Here is a 20,658-nt window from a genome sequence, read left to right on the forward strand (position 1 = left end):
CTACACGTTAGGCATCGGGCTACCCGCCGTGATCGTCGGCACGTTTATGTTGGCGTACACCACCTTCTCGGCCACCGATCCTAAGTGAAACTAGGATCACCATAAAATGAATAGTTTAGTCTTCAAACTTTAAAATTTATGTTTAATAGAATAAGTACCTAGATTATCTCTTTAAACTTTAAATTTTGGTTGAAATTAACTGATCATCAATTAAAGAAAAAAAATTAATCTCATTCGATGCACAATTCAATGTCATATCTGACAAATTTATTAATTTAAAATGATGTTGAACCGGTTCGAAATCTATTACACTCAAAATTGAAAGTATTGCATTTCATAAGAACATAGTTCATAGCTCAGTCTTTTTAAGTTCGGTACTCTTCTTTCTAAGTTGGGTACTCTTTTCGTTGCGTTATCAACCAACTTGTTGTTTGTTTCCAAGGAAACTTGTATTCCTACCAGCAAAATCATTCCTCTAACCTACATGTCAAAGTGATCTTCCATGAGCTTAAACCAGCAACAAAACATGATCTTTTCCTTTATTTTCCACTTTACCAAGATAGCAAAAACAAATTCTTTTCAAGTTCTATTAAGTTACTTTTTTTTTGAAAGAATAACAAAGTGGGTTCATGTTGTTGAGCACCAACTCCCAACCCCCAACCCGAGGCCGACCTGTTGGGATATGGAGCCTGATGCCTAGATCTGGTATAGAGATATATATGTTAGATATTTGATAAAGATTTGATAGAGATATATTTATATCTCGTTTAAATCTTTGGAAGCTATATTTCGTAAATTAAAACCATATATATATATCCCATAGGCAGTGATCTCAAAATGTACTTCTCTCCATTCTCTGTTGTTGAATATAAAACCTTTAGCCAATATTCATCTTGATCGAGTGTGTGCGTTGTTGAGCGATCCTAACAATTGGTATCAGAGCTAACAACTGGTATCGATCCTAACAAGACCAGCATGAACAATTTAGCTTTCTGGGTCAGTTCTTATTTTTATTCTCATCTTTCCGTTTTCTTGATGAACTATGTTCATATTGGTAGAAAAAAGAATAAAATAACGTTAAAACTAGGAGCTAAAAAAAGTGCCTATTTATCTATATATTGGGTTATATTCCCTTTATTTGAATTATATCTTTGAAGTTTCTTCATCTTCCTGTTTCTTTTCACCTTGAAGGAAATTATAATCATCCACCTTCTTTTTCCCATCTTTGTGAAGTTTTTTCTATTTCTGGTGATAAGTTAAGGAAAGAAAAAGAAAAAAAAAAAACCATACTCAGAAGCACAAATTCATTCCCAAGAGACAAAATAAAGAAACAAAAGTGAAAAAATCATCTAATATACTACAAAAGCTAAATGATTAGTTCAAACTTAAAAGCAAAGATGACCAATTGGTTCACTCTTTATTAAGCCTTCCACTCAACAATGAACTAAAAATTCCAAACTCTTCTGACATGGCTAGTCCCCACACCAATCTTCTTTTCCTTTCTTGTTTATTCTAATTATTCTTTACCTATTTTTCCTCACATAGTCCGAAATTTTCAACTACAACTAACCATGAACCTGTTTCACCTGAGTTTAGAATTCTAAGGCACGCCTACATCATTGCATTAAATCATGTTCCTTTACTCACAATATTTTTCCTTTTGCTTTCTCGGTCAGGCCTTAGGACACAGACATTGTATTAAAGTAGCCCTACAAGAGGCGTTATGGCTAAGTAGTTCAGTGAGTTTCAAACTTTTTCAGCTCTATATAAACTCATCTTCTTTAATGAAGTGTAAAGAGAAAGTGAACAAGTGCGTTACTTACAGGATTTGGAGGAAAAATGGCACCCATCACCACCATCTTGTCTTTTCTCTTCTCTTCTCTGTCCTTTTTATCTGATCCTTGGCCTGAGGCATTCTATGGTCACCCTCTTGATAACTCGGCGCAGTTGTTGCTCCTCGGGTATGCTACTTTCCACACAGAGCCTGCAGTCGTGTTATAATTTGCATTGACAAGATTGTCTGCAAATCAAACTGTTCGTCTTCTTCAAAGTTTACAGCAAGATCTGCTCTCAAGTTCAGTCTGAAATCTGCACGACATTTTTAAACTTTTTCTGTTGAAGATGAACACTGTTGCAGATAAGTAATAGTGTTTTCATAGTTTTCTTCTGTTAAGAATTTGTGACGAAAAACTTTCAACTGCAATGGTGATTGCGGTACTGAAGTTCAAAACCTAGTTAAAAACAAAATCATTTGCTCCCCCAGAATTGGACCATGTTACCAAAACTTCCAACATTAGAGATGCAAGGATTCTAATGTAAATATAATCAGCTCAAACATTTAGAGTTCTATTTCTATGATATAGTCCGTTTTTCCTGGTATGAAATTTGCTTCCAGGTGTTGATCAAAAGCATGGAATCAAGATGTTCTTGTTTTTCAATTTATTTAAGCATATATGTTGCTTGATCTAATTTTGTCCAGCAACGGGAAAAGAAAAGGACAAAGTAAGGGAAATAGTTAACAAGAAGAGCATTCTAATTTATGATGAGAGCCATTCAACTAATTTGATGTCTTGGGGGTAATTAATTGCTCAAAAAATTGGTGAATGTAACTTTCACACATTATGTAAGGAATGTGATACTCATAACGACCCCTTTTACACACTGATTTACTTGGGCCATCTCTCATTATCCTCCCTCTCTCAGTTTTGGTAGAGCCCAAGCAGTTCTAATTCACCAAAGTAACAGAATAGCGTTGTCTAACAACTATAGACTGCATATTTAGAACATTTATGTAACTCTCGGTTCAATTAATTTTGGTCAAGTTCCATCATACTCTTTAACTACTATCCAATAACAAACACAAAAAAGAACAAGGTCCCACCCTGGTCTAACAGAAGACAATGTGCTTTGGAAACTGTCCACAAAAGCTTGAGAAAAAATAAAACCAATTCAGATTTTCAAGAAATGCCTTTACCTTGCTAGGATAGAAGTTGCTCCACCATTACACCACAAGCAAATAAACCTCCCCCCAAGAAGTGCAGGCCGCTCTCTCAATGATGCCTAGGAGTTGGTGTCCTCAGATTCCCTAGCCCAAGCAGTGAGAGGAAGGAGAAGATGGGGAAAGGGAAAAGGAAGAAAGAATATTTTTTAATTAAAAATAAATAAATAATATATTTTTCTAATAAAAAATAAATGTTAGGTAAGCTTTATGCTAGTAATTATTGAAAAACTTAATGTAAGGATCAAAATGGAACTAAATGCAAACTTCAAGAGCAAAATTGTTGAGTTTGAAAACTCAGTAACTCAATTGCAAACTAACACAATCCTCAAGGACTATAAGCGAAATTTTTCCAAAAAAGATATTAGTCTTAGAGGCATATTAAATATGACATTGAAAGATTAAATACCCATCAACCATATTTTTTACTATCAAAGACCACTTTTTATATTTCTCGTCAAAAATTAAAACTTAAAAGTTACCGAACACTTCAAAGCGCAGATTGATTCACAAGAGATAGATCAAAGGTAAAAGAGTGACAAAGCACCTTATAATCTAGAAGTGGAAAATGCATAATTTAGGCGTTGAAACAAAGATTACCTTCAACTGGCTCATCATTCCACAACCAGCTTCCGACATTTGATTCTTTATTTAGCCTTTCACTCAACAACGAACTACAGGAGTCCAAATATCTATGACATGACTGGTCCCATTCCCAGTCTTCTTTTTTCCTTTCTTGTTTGTTGTGATTCTTCTTTTTCTTTTCTCCCCAATAATCCCAAAATATTCAAGTACAAGCAACCACGACTATGCTTCACTTGAGTTTGGAATTCTTAGACACGCCTGCATAATTGCATTATATCAAACTCCTTCCAAACACAAAATATTATTCCTCCTGCTTTCTGGGTCAGGGCATAGGATCCAGAGGTTTAGTGAAAGTAACTCATCGTTAAGGTTTATAACTAGATATTTCAGTGAGCTTCAATCTCCTTCAGCTCTAGATAAACTCGCCCACTCCAGAAAAGTATAAAGAATAAGTGAAACAACTGCATTAACTTGCAGCACTTTGGAGGAAAAATGGCACCCATCTCCACTATCTTGTCTTTTCTCAGCTCTTCTTTCTCCTTTTTTTCTGATCCTTGGCCTGAGGCATTCTATGGCCTTCCCCATGACAACTCCCTGCAAATTTCGGTCCTTGGGTTCGCAATTTATGAGACGGATACTGCATACATGTCATAATGTGTATCTCAAGATTGTTTCCAAACCAAGCAGCTCGCAGCAAGTTCCGCTCAGGCTCGATCTGTTGAAGATGGAGACTCATGCACATAAATAAGCAATATGGTATTTCCATAGTTTTCCTCTGTTAAGAATTTGTAAAGAAACTTTGATATGTATTAGTCTACTGCAGTACTGAAGATCAAAACCTCGGAAAAAACAAATCAATTTGCTTGACATAAACTTTCAAGAGTCTAATTCTAGGATATAGCCCGTTTTTCCTGGCACGAAATTTTTTTCCAGGGGTTCAGCAAATTCATGCAACTAACGCAGGAAAGGAGGAAAAAAACTGCAAAACAAAAGGATAAAAGTAAGGGAAATGGTTAACAATAAGAGCATTCTAATTTAAGGTGGGAGACCATTGAACAGATTGTATGCTTGGGGGAAATAATTGACCAAAAAAACGATTAAGGAAAGGAATTTGATATTCATAATTACTCCATCCTCCAGACTATAAAAGGAGACTTCTGTTTGTTCTTAGAGATTAATCATTTTTACCTACATTTGTATAAAATACAGACGGCGAATTTGAGAGAATGATTTCAGAACAGTTTTCTATTTTTGTCTATAAAACGGATTCTAAGATCCAATATCAATAGAAGATTATACTACATTTGGAACTATTATGTACAGCATTAAAACATAAGAGCTGTTCTCCACGTAAAAAGATATGTTTTAAACACTCAATTGAATTTTTGTCCCGAAAATTAGAACTGATTCGAGGTGAGAGGCAATAATACTGGTTCACATCCTGAAGTTACCTTTCATGCAAGCAGTAAGCCATTGGTTGATTTGATCTTTGGCTAGCAGAGAAAAAAACCAAAGAGAAAAGGAAGCCTGTAAGTGGAGATGGAAGATTGAACGATTAGAGAAGGATCTCACCCGACTTGGAAACATAGGCCACCATAGAAGTGTAGCCCAAGAAAACATAGGCAACAGTGGCTAGGGTTCCAAAGTCCCCCAGATACTCCTGCGCCATATTTCTGACTGAAATCGCCTCTATACCCGTCTCTTCTCTTCATTCTTCTTCTCCGTTTTCCCGCTTTTTTGCTCGTAGCAAAAAAACCAACGGTTGCATCTGAAACACCATGTAAAATCAAGCGAAACTCCAGATTCACCCAAGAGAAACGTGAAAACACGATAAATTGATGGATTAAATAGAGGAAAAAGAAGCATAATCAAATCGAAGCACATTACCTCTTTAATCTTTCGCCCATTCGGCAATTTTGTAGAGAGATCCTTGAACATGGCGACGGCAATGGCGATCATGAAAGAAGTTGCAGGCATCGACCGTGGGTTGTAGGGCACAATAAAGTGGAAGAGATGATGATGGAGTGTAAATTCATGGAAGCCAAACGCAGAGGCGAAGAAGGTGACTCTAAAAGCTTCCAAATATGTTGGAGAAGATTCCATGGGGTCCAATTTCAAAAGATTCTAAAATTCCAGAATCGGGAATATTCCTTCAGAACCAAACATGGGCCTTCGGGCCATTTATTGGGCCGAATCTAACCATGGGCCTTTATCATGACCTCGCCTAACCCAATTCTTTAATTGGGCCCAAAATGTAAGGCCCGGCCCAACTAATATTCATATTTCATTGTACACTCATAAAATATATTTTTTTTATATAAAAAAATAGTAGAATTAGTATTTGTGAGTTTAATATTATAAAAATTAAAAATTAAATGATTATAATGAGACTGAGTTATTATATATTAATTTATATAATTATTTTTTAAGTCAATAAAAGATGATGTTGGACATGGATGTAATGGACTTAGGCTAATCAACGATTAGTGCTAATTGAAATAATTAATCAAAATTCAATCATTCAAATAAGTAACTTCTAAGTGACATTTTCAAGACCAAATCCATTTAACATATGACCAAACATTAATTTCATTTCAATTTTCATTTCAATTTAAAGCATGATTAAACTTGGTTTTCAACGATCACGCCACTAAAAGGATATGATAATCACATTGCTTAATTTCATTTAACTTGTTCTTCACGTGTCTTATGTGTTTGTTGCATACACTGTAAATTTGAAGTCAACGAGAGCGAATAGTGCAGTAAATAGCTGTTTTGAGTCCGATCATAAAGGTTGACCTCAACCTTTTACTATTTCCTTCGTGAGAGTAACAGAGAAACAAACTAGGTGTGACGTCCTACATTGGTCGGAGAGGAGAACAAACCACCATTTATAAGGGTGTAGAAATCTTCCCCTACTACACGCGTTTTAAAGCCTTTAGGAGAAACCTGAAAGGAAAAGCCCAAAAAGGACAATATCTGGTAGCAGTAGATATGGACTTATCAAAGCCAGACATCGGACAATGTGCCAGTCTTCTCGCTGTTCCCCGAAGGGGGGTAGACACGAGGTGGTGTGCTAGTAAGGATGCTGGGCCCTAAAGGGAGGGTGGATTTGGGGGCGGTCCCACATCAATTGGAGGAAGGAAAGAGTGTCAGTCGGACGCTGGGCCCCGAAGGGGGGTGGATTGTGATGTCCCACATTGGTTGGGGAGAAGAACAAACCACCATTTATTAGGGCGTGGAAACCTTCACACTAGGCTCACCATGAGGTTCCCAAACTAGGAGCGCTTAAATACGGCACCTCCGTTTGGCTTGATTCTCGTTATTTACTCTTTTTTACAGTACTAATCATTACATTTGACCTATAATCATCCATTAATCTTAAATTTATTGGATATTTATTAAAATAAAAAATGTAGTGTTTAAGTAGTTACATAATTCAAAATTTTTTTAAAAAATGTTAAATATACGATAAATCTATTATAGAAAAAAAAAAAGTAACTTATTAAATGTAAAACCGAAAATTTAAGAATCTTGTGAGCATTTTAATAAATATAAATAAATATAAGGATTAAATTGGTAATTTAATCGAAATAAATAAATAAATAATAAATGAGATAATGGAGGGTAGTTTCGTCATAAGGAAATTTTGATTTTTTTTTTTTTTTTTTGTTTTTTTTCCTCGATTAATACGAGACGAAAGCTAGCGTAGTGCGCATCCACTCTATTGTTCTTCGCCGACGGTGTTTTCGTAGTTGATAAAACCGGACCCACACGTAACGGCAAGAAAGAACCGCGCCAAAGAACTAAAAATAACGGACTTTTTGGTAATTTTACCGTCCATCACGGACAAACAAGAAACGATTAATTTAGACCGTCCGATCACGACTCAGACATGACAGCTGCCGTCGATGATCAATCGGTCGTGCATAATGGCAAAAGAAAAATCACAACGAATGAAACGGCGCCGTATTGCACATTGAGACTAGTTTTCTTGTATAAATGAAAAATAAAAGAGCCGGTGCTCTGCAACTGCAGCAGGTTTCTTCTTTCATCTTCGTCTTCCTCCTCTGTCTCTGTTTCGTTTCAGTTTCTTCTTCTTGTTCTGTTCATTCCATTTTTGTACTTCATTCCTTGTGATTCTTGCTCGTAATGTTGCTTTTTTTGCTATAGACTCATAGCTCACCTCCTTTGGGAGTGAAAATAGTCAGAGAAAGGGGCTATCGGCTTTCTCCTCTAGTACTGTACTTTGGAGTTGCGAAGGAAGGTCAAAAGGACAATCGATTTCTGGATAGCGATAATCGAAACACCTGTTTTTGCTAGCGGAGTGATTTGAAAGATCAATCGGTTAGTTGAGCGTTATTGTCAAGACGACGTGACTGTTTTTTTTTTATTTTCTTTTATTGTTCTTTTAATTCCTTCGGAATATTGCGGTTGTATTGTTTTGATTTCGTCTTGAGGAGTTTATTGTGTTTCTCAATCGGAGATTTAAAGAGGAAGTTAAATCTTGTTTTTCTGGACGTTGGAGTGTTGTTTGAGTTGTTCTGGTTGAGCTGCGAAAACGATTTTTCTAGGTTTGGCGAGGTTTCGTGACGGAGTTTTGTTGTTTGGAGGACTGTGAGAAATGAGAATGGAATGATCTTTGAAAAGCAGACCGAATACTGAACGCTGTTTTTCTTGTTGTTAGTTAGTTTGCTTCTGGAAGCACAGATTTCCTTGGCTGTTGACTGATTTTAGCTGTGAAATCGAGTCGTTAGGAAATGCAGGAGCCAAGTATAGATACCGATAAGCTTAGTTATGAAATCTTCTCGATTCTTGAGAGCAATTTTCTCTTTGGCTATGAGGATCAGAAGCTATGGATTCCCAAGCAGATACCTCCCCCTGTTGAAGGCAAACTGATATCCGATACCGGAAGTACTCACGCGTACGCTCAACAAGAAGCAAGTCGTGACGCTTCGTCTATAAGAAACCAGAGGGGCAAGGTCTGCATACTGAGCATCGATGGCGGAGGTATGGGAGGGATTCTCTCAGGTAAGGCTCTGGCTTACCTCGAACAAGCGCTCAAGTCGAAATCGGGAAATCCTGACGCCAGAATCGCCGATTATTTCGACGTTGCTGCCGGAGCCGGCGTAGGAGGTATTTTCACTGCGATGCTTTTCGCAACAAAAGACCATATTCGGCCGATATATAAGGCAGAGGATACTTGGAGATTCTTGGCAGATCAAGGCCAGCGGTTCTACCGCCGCTCGACTTCTAGTTCGGCCGGAGGTTTGTTTGGGCGGTTGCTCAAAATCAACTGTACCAATTCCACCAGTTCACCCACCGCCGCTTTAGAAAAAGCGATGAAAGAGGCATTCACTGATAAGGGACGGAGTTTAACCCTTAAAGATACTCTGAAACCAGTACTGGTACCTTGTTACGACCTGTCAACAACGGCACCATTTTTGTTCTCGCGAGCCGACGCCCTAGAGAAGGATAGCTTCAACTTCCGTCTCTGGGAGGTTTGCAGAGCAACATCGGCCGAACCGGCTATATTTGAACCGGTAACATTGAGGTCGGTCGACAACCAAACCAAGTGTCTGGCCATGGACGGCGGTTTGGGGATGAGCAACCCGACGGCGGCCGCAATTACTCATGTACTACACAACAAACAAGAGTTTCCGTTCGTGCGAGGAGTTGAGGACCTTCTGGTTCTGTCCTTAGGAACCGGCCAGCCGTTGGAGGCTCGCCGCGACTACCGTCAGGTCAAAAGGTGGAAGGAGAAGGAATGGATTCGGCCCATGAATCGAATCTCTGGTGAGGCCTCGGCCGACATGGTGGACCAGGCCGTCGCCATGGCATTCGGTCAGTCCAGGAGCTCTAATTACGTGAGGATTCAGGTACGACAATCTGCCACGTGCACTACTGCACACTAATCCTATTTCCAAGAACTTTCGTTTCTTTATTAGTCATGCCTCGCATTTTTAAATGAAAACATTCTCTTATAACAATAATTACGACAACAAATGCATCAATTTTAACCATGAAGTCTACATCGGAGGATATTTCAATCGCATACGCATAATTCATTACTTTCTTACCAATCAGGAATTAAATATTGTCATTCTAGGGTGAAGTAGAGATGGGTTTATTAGTTATTACAAAGTTACAAAGATTTTCGTTTAGTTGGGACATAATTTAGGTGTTTCTTGGGTCGACTAGGCGTTCTGCAAGCAGAAAAGTCAATAGGAACCTATGTGGTTTTGCTACACATATTGATGATTACTTATGGCATATAAGGACCCTCTGGCCCAGTTTCCTGTTTTGCCTTTCATTCTGTATAATCAACACCCACTTTGAACAGATTCTAAATTTCCACCCATCTAATTGTTCTTGATAAAAGTTTACTTCCACGATAATAGTAATGTGATAAACAAGTCCATTGCCTAACCAGGCTTTGTAGCTAACCTTACATCGAATAATCTTTTTGCAAGTTTCCTCAAAAGGAGGAAATATAGCTGTTCGTGCGGGTAGGGATGTAAATGCTGCGGGGGAAAGGTATGGGTTTGATAAAAAGCTGACCACAAGTTTGTTAAGTGGCCAGTGGTGCCTAATACAAAACGGTACTTTACTTTTTGTTTTGCTACTATTGCGGGGTCCATGTATGATGTATCAGAAATTGATCCTTTTTTCTTGCCACTGTTCAACCAAGCTATCACTATAAACACCATAAAGCCTGTGTAGGTAATACTATATGAGGGGCAATTCTGCCTTCTTCTCTGGAATTGGGGAAGTTTTCTGGTCCTGTTGTAATATGAAGTCTTTTTCTGTTGTTGGAATATTCTCTCTTCCTCTTTTTTCCTTTTTCATAATAGTACGAACAGTTATCGGTAAAAAGTTACAATTATATTTTCATTTCCAGAGGACCCACTTTATGGTTCTTTGTAGCTTTAACTCAAAGTATTAAGAGGGCTATGAACTTCCTAGTCTTTGTAGCTTTAACTTTAAGTTCTAATATACATGATATTGGACAAATCATTATTGGTATTTCAGGCACTCGGATCGAGCTTAGGCCAGGATGGACCTAACTCAAGTACTGATTCTGATGCTGGTGACGTGAAGATGCTGGTTCAATTGGCAGATGAAGTTCTCAAGCAAAAGAATGTTGAATCCGTGCTCTTTGGAGGAAAACGATTTTCAGAGCAAACCAACTTCGAGAAGCTCGATTGGTTTGCTGGAGAATTAGTGCTTGAGCATCAGAGGCGGGGCTGCAGAATAGCTCCCACTGTGGCTTTCAAGCAAGCTACCACCAGGGAAGGTGCTAAGGAACGCTCTTAATGAAGAAAAGTAAGCTCACTCTTTCTTCTGCTTTTCCTTTTTTTTTTTTTTTTTTTTTTTTTTTTTTTTAATTCATCACTTTGTTTTCAACTTCTTACCTGCATCCTTCTTATTGTGGCTTATATACATAGCTAAAAAGAAAATAAATTGTAAGACCCACCCACTCCCAGTTTTGGTTAATGCGGTACAGTGGTCTGATAACTAAATATCAATGAAAAGCAAACTTGATTATCTTTCAATTCCTTGTAAATGTTTTACTGGAGGGTAAGAAGGAATCAACAATGAGTTGTCTAGGTCAATAGAAAAGTATGGATGGCGTTGGAAGACGGACCCAACTGGATGATTGGAACTTGAATTGAATTTGTATTTTTCTGTTAGTTTGGTAAATTCCAGATAGCCACTATAAATCTCGAATAAGTTGAAATTCTGAAATTAAATATGAAATCATATCCCGTTGACCAAGATATATGGAATATTGTGTAGTATTAACCCAGAATTAGAGAGAAGCCTAAACTCTAATAAGTGGAACACCTAATATGCTCACAAGGGTCAAAGGTATGATTGTGAAAACTGGTAAATGTACAAACGACAAGAATTTTGTCACTTTCTAGCTGACTTCTAAAAAGACAAGGGGTAGTACTGTAGAATAATCCTGTCAATTATTTTCGAAAAAGATGTATGAAAGTGAATTGCATTGTTTTTTCGAAAGTGGTTCTCTATTTTTATTGTTCTTTTGTTTTTTACAGAATTCTTTTGAAGAAAACCATTGGAGTTGTCTTTTTCGTCTATAATTATGAGCTTATGAACCATGCTTTTAAGTGCATAATAATCTCATACTTGCGCTTGAAAAATAGTTGAGAGTTACTATTAGATCCCACGTTGGTTGGGGTAGGAGAATGAAACACCCTTCATAATAGTGTGGAAACCTCTCCTTAGTAGACGCGTTTTAAAATCCTTGAGAGTTACTATTAGATCCCACGTTGGTTGGGGGAGAAGAACGAAACACCCTTTATAATAGTGTGGAAACCTCTCCCTAGTAGACGCGTTTTAAAACCCTTGAGGACAATATCTGTTAGCAGTGGGCTTGGGATGTTACAAATGGTATCAGAGCCAAATATCGGGCGATGTGCCTGCGAGGAGATTGTTTCCCGAATGGGGTAGACACGAGGCGGTGTGCCAGCAAGGACGTTGGGCCCCGAAGAGGGGTGGATTTGGTGGGGTCCCACATCGATTGTTAGCTACAATTAGAATTATAATACTCAAGTTAAGATTGTGCTAAAAACTTGAGGACAACTTAACAATATTCTGAAACAGCATCAAGTAACACTGCAAGAATTCGACTTTCACCGATGCTAAAAAGCATCGGCAAAAGTACGAAAAAACGTCGGGAAAAGGTTATCCCGACATCAAAAAACATCGTTGGTCTCTTCATTTGCGTCGGCAGTTATAACTCTCTTATGTTTTCTAACACAAACTTTGTAATTTTCAACAGGGAAAGAATAGGATGCGTAAGAAGAGAGGAGGGAGGAGGCCAGGAAGGACAAAAGACATATATAGTAATCTTGTGGTGGGATACCCTTGCCCAACAGAGGACAGACAGTCTTGCCTTGTAAGGGTACATGGACAAGAAATAACTAGGTAAGCAAATTTGGATTTCTTTCCTTCATTTTCAGGTCAAACAAAATAGAAAATTGCATGAACAAATTAATTGCTTTCAAATTGAAAAATTCAGTGTGGTAAAAGTAAAAGTAAAAGTAAAAGTAAAAGTAAAACCCATAGTTTATAAGGGTTTATGTGGCCGAGGCTCAAGAAACTTGAGTGCAGGTGGTGGAGATATCTACCTCTATGATTTTAGTATTGATCTTTATTTGTGCTTTTGTAGTTAGGTTTCTTTTTCATCAAATACATATTCAATAGTGCAAAAGTATTCGAATATGCCCATTTCTAGCTAGCTGCCTCATTATTTTAGCTTAACTGATAATAATTCAGCTGGTTTAGGTCCTTTTTTTTAGTTGGGTTTGTCGATATATTTAGTGTAAACTTGGTTATTAGGTAGGTTTTGTTTCATTTAAATAAACCATTATGTTGGTTTTGCATGGATTTTGGGTAAAAACCAACACGTTCCTCACCTAAAGAATAAAATATTGCAAGTACTTCCATAGTCTTGAGTTATCCAAAATTATTTTATCTTCATATTGAACTAATTTCCTTTATTTAAAAGAAAATGATTGGATTCTAAAATATGTGGTACACGTCCGGTAAGCCAACTCGTTAAAGTTTTCGTGATCTTTTTTATATGACAAAATGGCTTTAAAAGTTACGATATTATTAGACCTTTTGTAAACATTTTCAACCTATTCAGGAAGTTGAAATCCGTTGAATAAAAATTGGGACTTCAAACAGTTTCTGATGACACGAAACAAAAATAAAACTTGAACAGTATCTTTGAAACATTTACGAGAATGAACCTGTTCGAAGGTAATATTTTTTTAAACAAAGAGAAAAAGTTCAATAATATCCTTTGCAATTTAGTGAAAGGAAATTATACCTACAAATGCATCACGCTGCTAAAGTTCTTATAAAGTGCTCGACTTTTAAGTTCGACAAGTCAATTAAACCAACCCACTATGTAACTAAAGCTATATTTCCATACATTGATAAAAGCTTTAGTGGGAGTTCATATCCTTTGTCTATGAGTTTTCTTAATATCCCTACAAAAGAATCCCATCTAAATGGTTCACTAACCCACTTTTTGTTTGTTTTTTAAATAAAAAGTCCTTTTAACACTATTTTTTGGCTTGCTTTGTTTATGATAATACAGAAGTATTAAGTCGCCAATTATGACTTCAAACAATATTCTTTAGGTATGATAATGGATGGCCATACTTCTTAAAAGGAATCTACTTTTTAGGACTTGTTGTCATTGACATGAAATGCTTATCCTCAATGTCCTTGTAATCTCTTAATATATCAATTTAAGTTCAATAATAGAAGGCTCTTTTAGGAGGGCCCAAAAAGCGAAACTACTTGTAAACGCAACCGATGTCTTAATTATGATGGAAAATAGAATTATGACAGGTTGATGCGTCGATTCAATGAAGATAAGTTAGTACGAGCATAATTTAGTACATAAGATATCATTTATCATCTCTATTGAAGAAAAGTGTGAAATCCTACATCAGTTGGAGAGAAGAACGTAGGATTCTTTATAAGGGTGTGGAAACATCTCCCTGGTAGATGCGTTTTAAAAATCGTGAGGCTGACAACGATACATAACGAGCAAAAACGAATAATGTCGGCTAGTGGTGGGCTTGGGCTGTTACAAATGGTATTAGAGCTAGACATTAGGTGGTGTGTCAGTGAGAATGTTAGACTCCTTAAAGAGGTCGATTGTGAAATCTCACATCGGTTGGAGAGAGAAACAAAATATTTTTTATAAAATGTGAAAACCTCTCTAGTGGACACGTTTTAATGAATTGAGAATACTCAGAGAGCTGATCATACTGGAGCAGTAGGAGGGTGAAGAAACAAGGCCACAATTCAAATTTCTTTATTCCCTCGTTACAAAATTTTGATTAGTCTCATAAATAATAAGTGTAAGCATAAAAAAAAACTCAGCAAATTGAACTTACTTTACCCCAAGATCGGTTATGTTACAATACCTTTTGTTTAAACGGGCGTGTTCGAAGCCTCGCGCTTCGGTTCGATCGGTGACTGCAAATCTGGGTTGATTGGGAACAGATTGCATTGTCCATGTTGTGCCATCAGCTGGTCCACAAGAACTAGAGCTACCATAGCTTCAACCATTGGTACAGCTAAATAACCATCAAACCAAACAAAGGCAATTGTAATATAAGCCTGAATTCTCCATTTCTATCAGTATATTCATCAGAATACTGTATTTTAAGAACAAAAGAGGTAAAATCTTGCATCTTCAACACTTATCTACAAGAGATTACTATATCATATACATCAGCAGTCAATATGCCAATATCTTAAGTTTATTTCTTTCGTTTCTTGTTACGAATGGCCACGAATGCAAAGGATGACGGATAGATTGTGAGATCCTACATCAATTGGAGAGAGGAGTGAATGCCAGCGAGGACGCTGGGCTTTGAAGGAGGTGGATTGTGAGATCCTACATCGATTGGAGAGGGGAACGAAACATTCTTTCTAAGGGTGTGGAAACATCTCCCTAGCCGACGCGTTTTAAAAACCTTGAGGGAAAGCCCAAAGAGGACAATATCTGCTAGCGGTGGGTTTGGGCGGTTACAAATGGGATCCGAGCCAAACACCGGGCGACGTGCCTACAAGGATGCTGAGCCCCAAAGGGGGTGGATTGTGAGATCTCACCTCAGTTGGAGAGGGAAACGGAGCATTCTTTATAAGGGCGTGGAAACCTCTCCCTAGCAGACGCGTTTTAAAGACCTAGAGGGGAAGTCCAGAAAAAAAAAACCTAAAGAGGATAATATCTGCTAGGGGTGAGTTTCGACTCTTACAAAGATATTTAAAAGTCATTGGAAGTACCTCTTGGGACGACACAAGGGTCATGACGACCACGAGTAATCAGCTCGACCTCTTTCTTATCTCTGGTCACAGTACTCTGCTTTTTCTGCATAAAGAACATACAGGAAGATGTGAAAAAGGTAGACTGAAACAATGTGGATTCACTGTTGATTTTCACCAACAGGGGAAGAACGAGGCGTCCCATCCGAATATCGACGGGTCGGGTCAAAGAAACGAAAATTGGTACAAGTGCTATGGTGGTATTCTCAAATGTGCATGCAAGTTCATGAGAGAAAAGGCATGTTACCCCAATGGTAGCTGTTGGCTTGAAAGCTACCCTCATGGTTATGATTTCTCCATTAGATATACCTCCCTGAACGTCAATACAGTTCTTCAGTAATCACAACAAAACCACAAAAAGAAGAACAGGCACCATGTTCCATTGATCAAATCTTAATCACTTCATATGAGCGTGATGAGACTACCTGTATTCCACCCGAGCGGTTCGTAACTGTTCTAATTCTTCCATTTTCATCTAAATAGAACGGATCGTTATGTTCGCTGCCAGTTAAAAATGTACCTGCACGGGTTTTAGATTTAAAAATGTGAGTGTTGCAGCAACTGCAAAGCATGAATTCCTTCCATATCATGCTCCAAAGAACCAGACTAAATTTCGACCTCCGAATCCACTGCCGATCTCGAAGCCCTTCGATGCAGGTAATGATAGAACAGCTTTAGCAAGCTCAGCTTCAAGTTTGTCAAACACAGGTGAACCAAGCCCCTGATGAAATTTGTAATCCTCGTTACTTCAACAAATTTTTAACTTAATATACGTATGTGAGGCTTCGTTTAGAGAGAGAGATGTACAGGTGGACAGTTCTTCACAATGCATGTGACAACACCACCAATTGATTCCCCCTTCAAACGAACATCATCGATAGCAGCAATCATTTTCTCAGCAATCTCGGGGTCCGGGCACCTGACTATGTTGCTCTCAATCTGGTAATATTCATAGCAATGATCCTCAGATTAATAATAATGAAAGAACAAACATTAATGATATAAGGAGCATCAATATTATGATAAATTGAATCAACATCATAAATTTTCCCGATCGTTTAGAATAACCATCGATCGTTGAGAGTATCTCCACGTGTATATACGCAAATCATTATGTGTCGGTGAAGGAGTAATTATCCAACACGAAAGATAAAAGGATAGTAATTACAAAAAGAGAACGAAGGGAGCGTCGAAAGAGAGGCATTAAAGGGAAGCATACCCCACTTCAGTACATCTTGAGAGCGTCGAGAGTTCTCGGAGTGAATGAGAAAGACTTATGATACGTGTTACGCTCTCAAATGGTAACTTCAACTTAATTTAGTATTTGTGCATATCCATAAAAATTAAAATTCAAACACGCAATGTGAGATCTCACCTCGGTTGGAGAGAGGGAACGAAACATTCCTTATAAGGATGTGGAAACCTATCCCTAGTGGACGCGTTTTAAAACCTTGAGGGGAAGCCCGAAAGGGAAAGTCCAAAGAGAACAATATCTGCTAGCGATGGGTTTGGGCTATATTACAAATGGTATCAGAGTCAATCACCAAGTGGCGTGCCAACGAGGCCGTTGGGCCCCCAAGGGGGGTGGATTGTGAGATCCCACATCGGTTGGAGAGGGTAACGAAACATTCCTTATAAGGGTGTGAAAATATCTCCCTAACAAACGCGTTTTAAAACCTTAAGAGGAAGCCCGGAAGGGAAAGCTCAAAGAGGACAATATCTGCTAGCGGTGGGCTTGGACTTGGGCACTGTATATCTTAACATACGTTATGAGTACAATTGCTTTAACTATCTTCATCTCTAGTTTACCTGCTCCATCGACAAAGTTTCGTGATCAACGACACCCTCGGGCAGCACAACCTTGTAGACTTGAGATACATATGCAAGTACCTAAGACATGACAAGAACAAATCAAGCAGTCAGGAGATAAGCCACGGCTAAGATTGAGAAATAGAAAGGCCAATCATAATATGTGATATATATGGTAACTGGATGTGAATATAATTAGTTCACACTGGCTATAAATGTGGATAGGAAAGAAGATTCATGTAACAGCCCAAGCCCAGGCCCACTGCTTGCTGATATTGTTCTCTTTGAGTTTTCCCTTCTGGGTTTCCCCTCAAGGTTTGCGTCTACTAGGGAGAGGTTTTCACACCCTTATAAGGAATGCTTCGTTCTCCTCTCCAACCAATGTGGGATCTCATAATCCTCCCCCTTGGGGGCCCAACGTCCTCGCTGGCACACAACCCAGTGACTGGCTCTGATACCATTTGTAACAACTCAATCCCACTGCTAGCAGATATTGTCCTTTTTGGGTTTTCCCTTCTGGGCTTCCCCTTAATGTTTACATCTGCTAGGAAGAGGTTTTCACACCCTTATAAGGAATGCTTCGTTATCCTCTCCAACCAATGTGGAATCTCATAATTCTCCCCCTTGGAGGCCCAATGTCCTCATTGGCACACAACCCAGTGACTAGCTCTGGTACCGTTAGTAACAGCCCAAGTCCACCGCTAGCAGATATTGTCTTCTTTGGGCTTTTCCTTATGGGCTTCCCCTCAAGGTTTTAAAACACGTCTACTAGGGAGAGGTTTCTAAACTCTCATAAAGAATGTTTCGTTCTCCTCTCCGACCATTGTGAGATCTCACAATTCAGCACAAAACTCACGACAATAATGAAAAGGAACATAATTTCACAACTAAGTTCAAGTATGAACCCACCTCAGTTCCTGCTAGCTCCTTCAGAATTTTCTTTGCTACAGCTCCAGCAGCAACTCTCCCAATGGTTTCCCTGGCTGAAGATCTGCCACCACCCTAAAAGAAAAATATAGAGGACGTATATCGTATTACCAAAAGTCGTAGCAGTATCAGAATGATATTCAAGTACAAAACAAAAGAAATTACCTCAACAACACGAATTCCATATTTCATATCATAAGTGGCATCGGCATGAGATGGCCTATAGGCTACTGACATTTCACTATAATCCTGAAATCAAATGAAAAAATTATTAGACCTACCATGCCAACATAATCAGGATTAAAGCAAACATATGGCTAGTACATGGTCTCTTATGAACTAATTACAATTCGAGCTAGAAATCCATGCACCTTATCCATCATAAAACCATCGTGTTCACTACATTTTACATTTGCATTGCGAGATAAACAGTGTTTAGGGCTTCAAGAGAATCTTAAACCAAAAGAACATAAAAGAAAGACATGAAAATCACTGTGTAACACCCCAAGCCCGTTACATATCGCTATCAGCCTCACAGTTTTAAAACGCGTCTACTAGGGAGAGGCTTCCGCACCCTTACAAGGAATGCTTCGTTCCCCTCTCCAACCGACGTGATCTCACACATTGTTCTCACCATAAAAGATCAAATGGTCTAATGCACTAAATCATTCACAAAGTGGGTGAAAAGAATGCAGGATCACAGACTTAATATCAAGCCACAGGTCTTTAGTTCGGACATGATCATTAGGACTATTTGCTATTGTGTTCAATCAAACAAAATAACAAAGAGAAAAAAATGGCTTATTTAAAAATCCGCATAACGTAAACTAAGCAACTCACGTGTCCTCTCTGATCGGTATTCGGTACAAATACATGAATTGGTGTTCCAGTAGTAACTCCTGCAATTGAAGTATCATAAATAAGTTATTCAAGGAAGTAGTGCTTGGAAGACTTATAGGTAAGCAAGCTAAACTGGTTTAGTATCATACCATTAACAACTCCTGAAAGTATCCGACATGTATCGGTCTCTTTTCTTGGTGTGGTGATTCTACTCTGACCTGGTCTCCTGAGTACTTAAATATATTCTATCAGTTAATGCTGAAATTAAAATTCTTCGTTACACGAATTCATCAAACAATAACTTCTCGATTAGTTTGGACAAATAAAACCAATTGAGCCTTTTCTACCAGGCATAATCAACAAAAAAGATGACAAAGACTCGTGTCAATATCGAAGGATATCTCGAGTGTAGGCTTTTTGTAGACATGTCGACCAAAAAGATCCATTAGGTTTTCCCTTATGAACATCTTTTGGTATTTTAATTACCATTCCTAAGAAATATCAGTCTCCCTATTATCAATGAAGCTACAAGTAACATTAGCGTCATAGAAACTCCAAGGACGTTGCCAATATTTCAACCTTTTATTTACACGGATGGAATGCAAGTGTGAGATCCCACATTGGTTGAAGAAGGGAACGAAGCATTCCTTATAAGGTTGCGAAAACATCTCCCTAGTAGACGTGTTTTAAAACTATGAGGCTGACGATGATACATAACGGACCAAAACGGACAATATCTACTAGCGGTGGGCTTGAGTTGTTACAGTAAGAGAGGAAGAACATGAGGTTCCATGGAAGTACCTTCTGTCAAGCTCCACTTGCAAATCAGCTTCCGAAATCGGGCGGCGTGGAGGACATCCATCAATCACACAACCAACTCCACCTCCATGAGATTCTCCATAGGTTGTAACACGAAAGTAATTTCCAAATGTACTACCAGCAGCTTTTATCTCTGTGATTAGCCCAACAAAATGTAAGAACTCCAGAAGATTACAGAAATTCGAAAACTACATTTCCCAAACCCCTCATTCAATTCTTATCAACCACCAATTACATATTATATGCACCACATTCAACATAGCTAACTTCAATCCAGCTCCCAAATGAGCTTAATTCAAGCTTTAACATAAGTATAACCAGATAAACAGAGCGTTCAGAGTATCTCCACAGGGCCAAGCTACAAATCAAGTAAGCCAAATTGATCTTTAACAATCTCCTAATCAATTAGCAAACGGAATCCCCAACGGAACAAAACTCAATCGAGAAACCTAAAAAAGTACAATACAGAAGAAGATAAAGCAAAACATACGCAGATTCTTCGCATTTCGGGGCCCAACAGAGATTTTGGCGGCGGAAAACGAAAGCTTAGAGATATCAGTAGAGAGAGAGCTGAATCTAGAGAAGCCTTCGGTTCGGGAAGAACCCAGAAATGGATTAGACGAAAGAGAGGAAGCCATGGGAGAAGCAGATAAATGGTTCACAAAACGGCGGAAATGAGATTTGTAAAGCACCAATTTCGTGGGAAAATCGTTGAAGTAATAGAAAATTAGTACCCACCCACCCGCCTTACCTACCCCCTCGATCTCTCACTGGCTCTGTTTGTGGCGGGCGCTTGA

General features: G+C 38.4%; 2 protein-coding genes across 3 annotated transcripts; one reads left to right on the forward strand and one right to left on the reverse strand.

The window, feature by feature from the left end:
* The first annotated feature begins 7,593 nt into the window (after positions 1-7,593).
* On the forward strand, positions 7,594-13,061 carry LOC111808550 (patatin-like protein 6). Of its 2 annotated transcripts, XM_087116771.1 has the most exons (4): positions 7,594-7,930; positions 8,271-9,462; positions 10,616-10,909; positions 12,393-13,061. In XM_087116771.1, the coding sequence occupies exons 2-3, from the start codon at positions 8,344-8,346 to the stop codon at positions 10,898-10,900; spliced, it is 1,404 nt and encodes a 467-aa protein (XP_086972897.1). In that variant the 5' UTR covers positions 7,594-7,930; positions 8,271-8,343; the 3' UTR covers positions 10,901-10,909; positions 12,393-13,061. The 2 variants fall into 2 exon arrangements, with proteins under 2 accessions (XP_086972897.1, XP_023550383.2); XM_023694615.2 differs by having other exon boundaries at positions 7,594-9,462.
* A 1,359-nt stretch (positions 13,062-14,420) lies between these two features.
* Positions 14,421-20,658, reverse strand: LOC111808001 (chorismate synthase, chloroplastic). The gene is made up of 13 exons (XM_023693753.2): positions 20,352-20,658; positions 19,844-19,994; positions 19,192-19,268; positions 19,043-19,101; positions 18,368-18,451; positions 18,185-18,277; positions 17,276-17,356; positions 16,274-16,405; positions 16,085-16,187; positions 15,892-15,986; positions 15,714-15,779; positions 15,428-15,512; positions 14,421-14,715 (listed from the first exon to the last, which is right to left on the reverse strand). The coding sequence occupies exons 1-13, from the start codon at positions 20,497-20,499 to the stop codon at positions 14,570-14,572; spliced, it is 1,320 nt and encodes a 439-aa protein (XP_023549521.2). The 5' UTR covers positions 20,500-20,658; the 3' UTR covers positions 14,421-14,569.

This window comes from Cucurbita pepo, chromosome 13 (assembly GCF_057944985.1).
Source record: "Cucurbita pepo subsp. pepo isolate OVF chromosome 13, ASM5794498v1, whole genome shotgun sequence".
Taxonomy (NCBI): Eukaryota; Viridiplantae; Streptophyta; class Magnoliopsida; order Cucurbitales; family Cucurbitaceae; genus Cucurbita; species Cucurbita pepo.

Coding starts and splice junctions, on each gene's coding strand:
- LOC111808550 (XM_023694615.2), top strand. CDS start 8,344: ATGCAGGAGCCAAGTATAGATACCGATAAGCTTAGTTATGAAATCTTC. Junction 9,463..10,615: donor CTAATTACGTGAGGATTCAG/GTACGACAATCT, acceptor TTGGTATTTCAG/GCACTCGGATCGAGCTTAGG.
- LOC111808001 (XM_023693753.2), bottom strand. CDS start 20,499: ATGGCTTCCTCTCTTTCGTCTAATCCATTTCTGGGTTCTTCCCGAACC. Junction 19,269..19,843: donor CAAGTGGAGCTTGACAGAAG/GTACTTCCATGG, acceptor TTAAGTACTCAG/GAGACCAGGTCAGAGTAGAA. Junction 16,188..16,273: donor TTGTGAAGAACTGTCCACCT/GTACATCTCTCT, acceptor AAATTTCATCAG/GGGCTTGGTTCACCTGTGTT.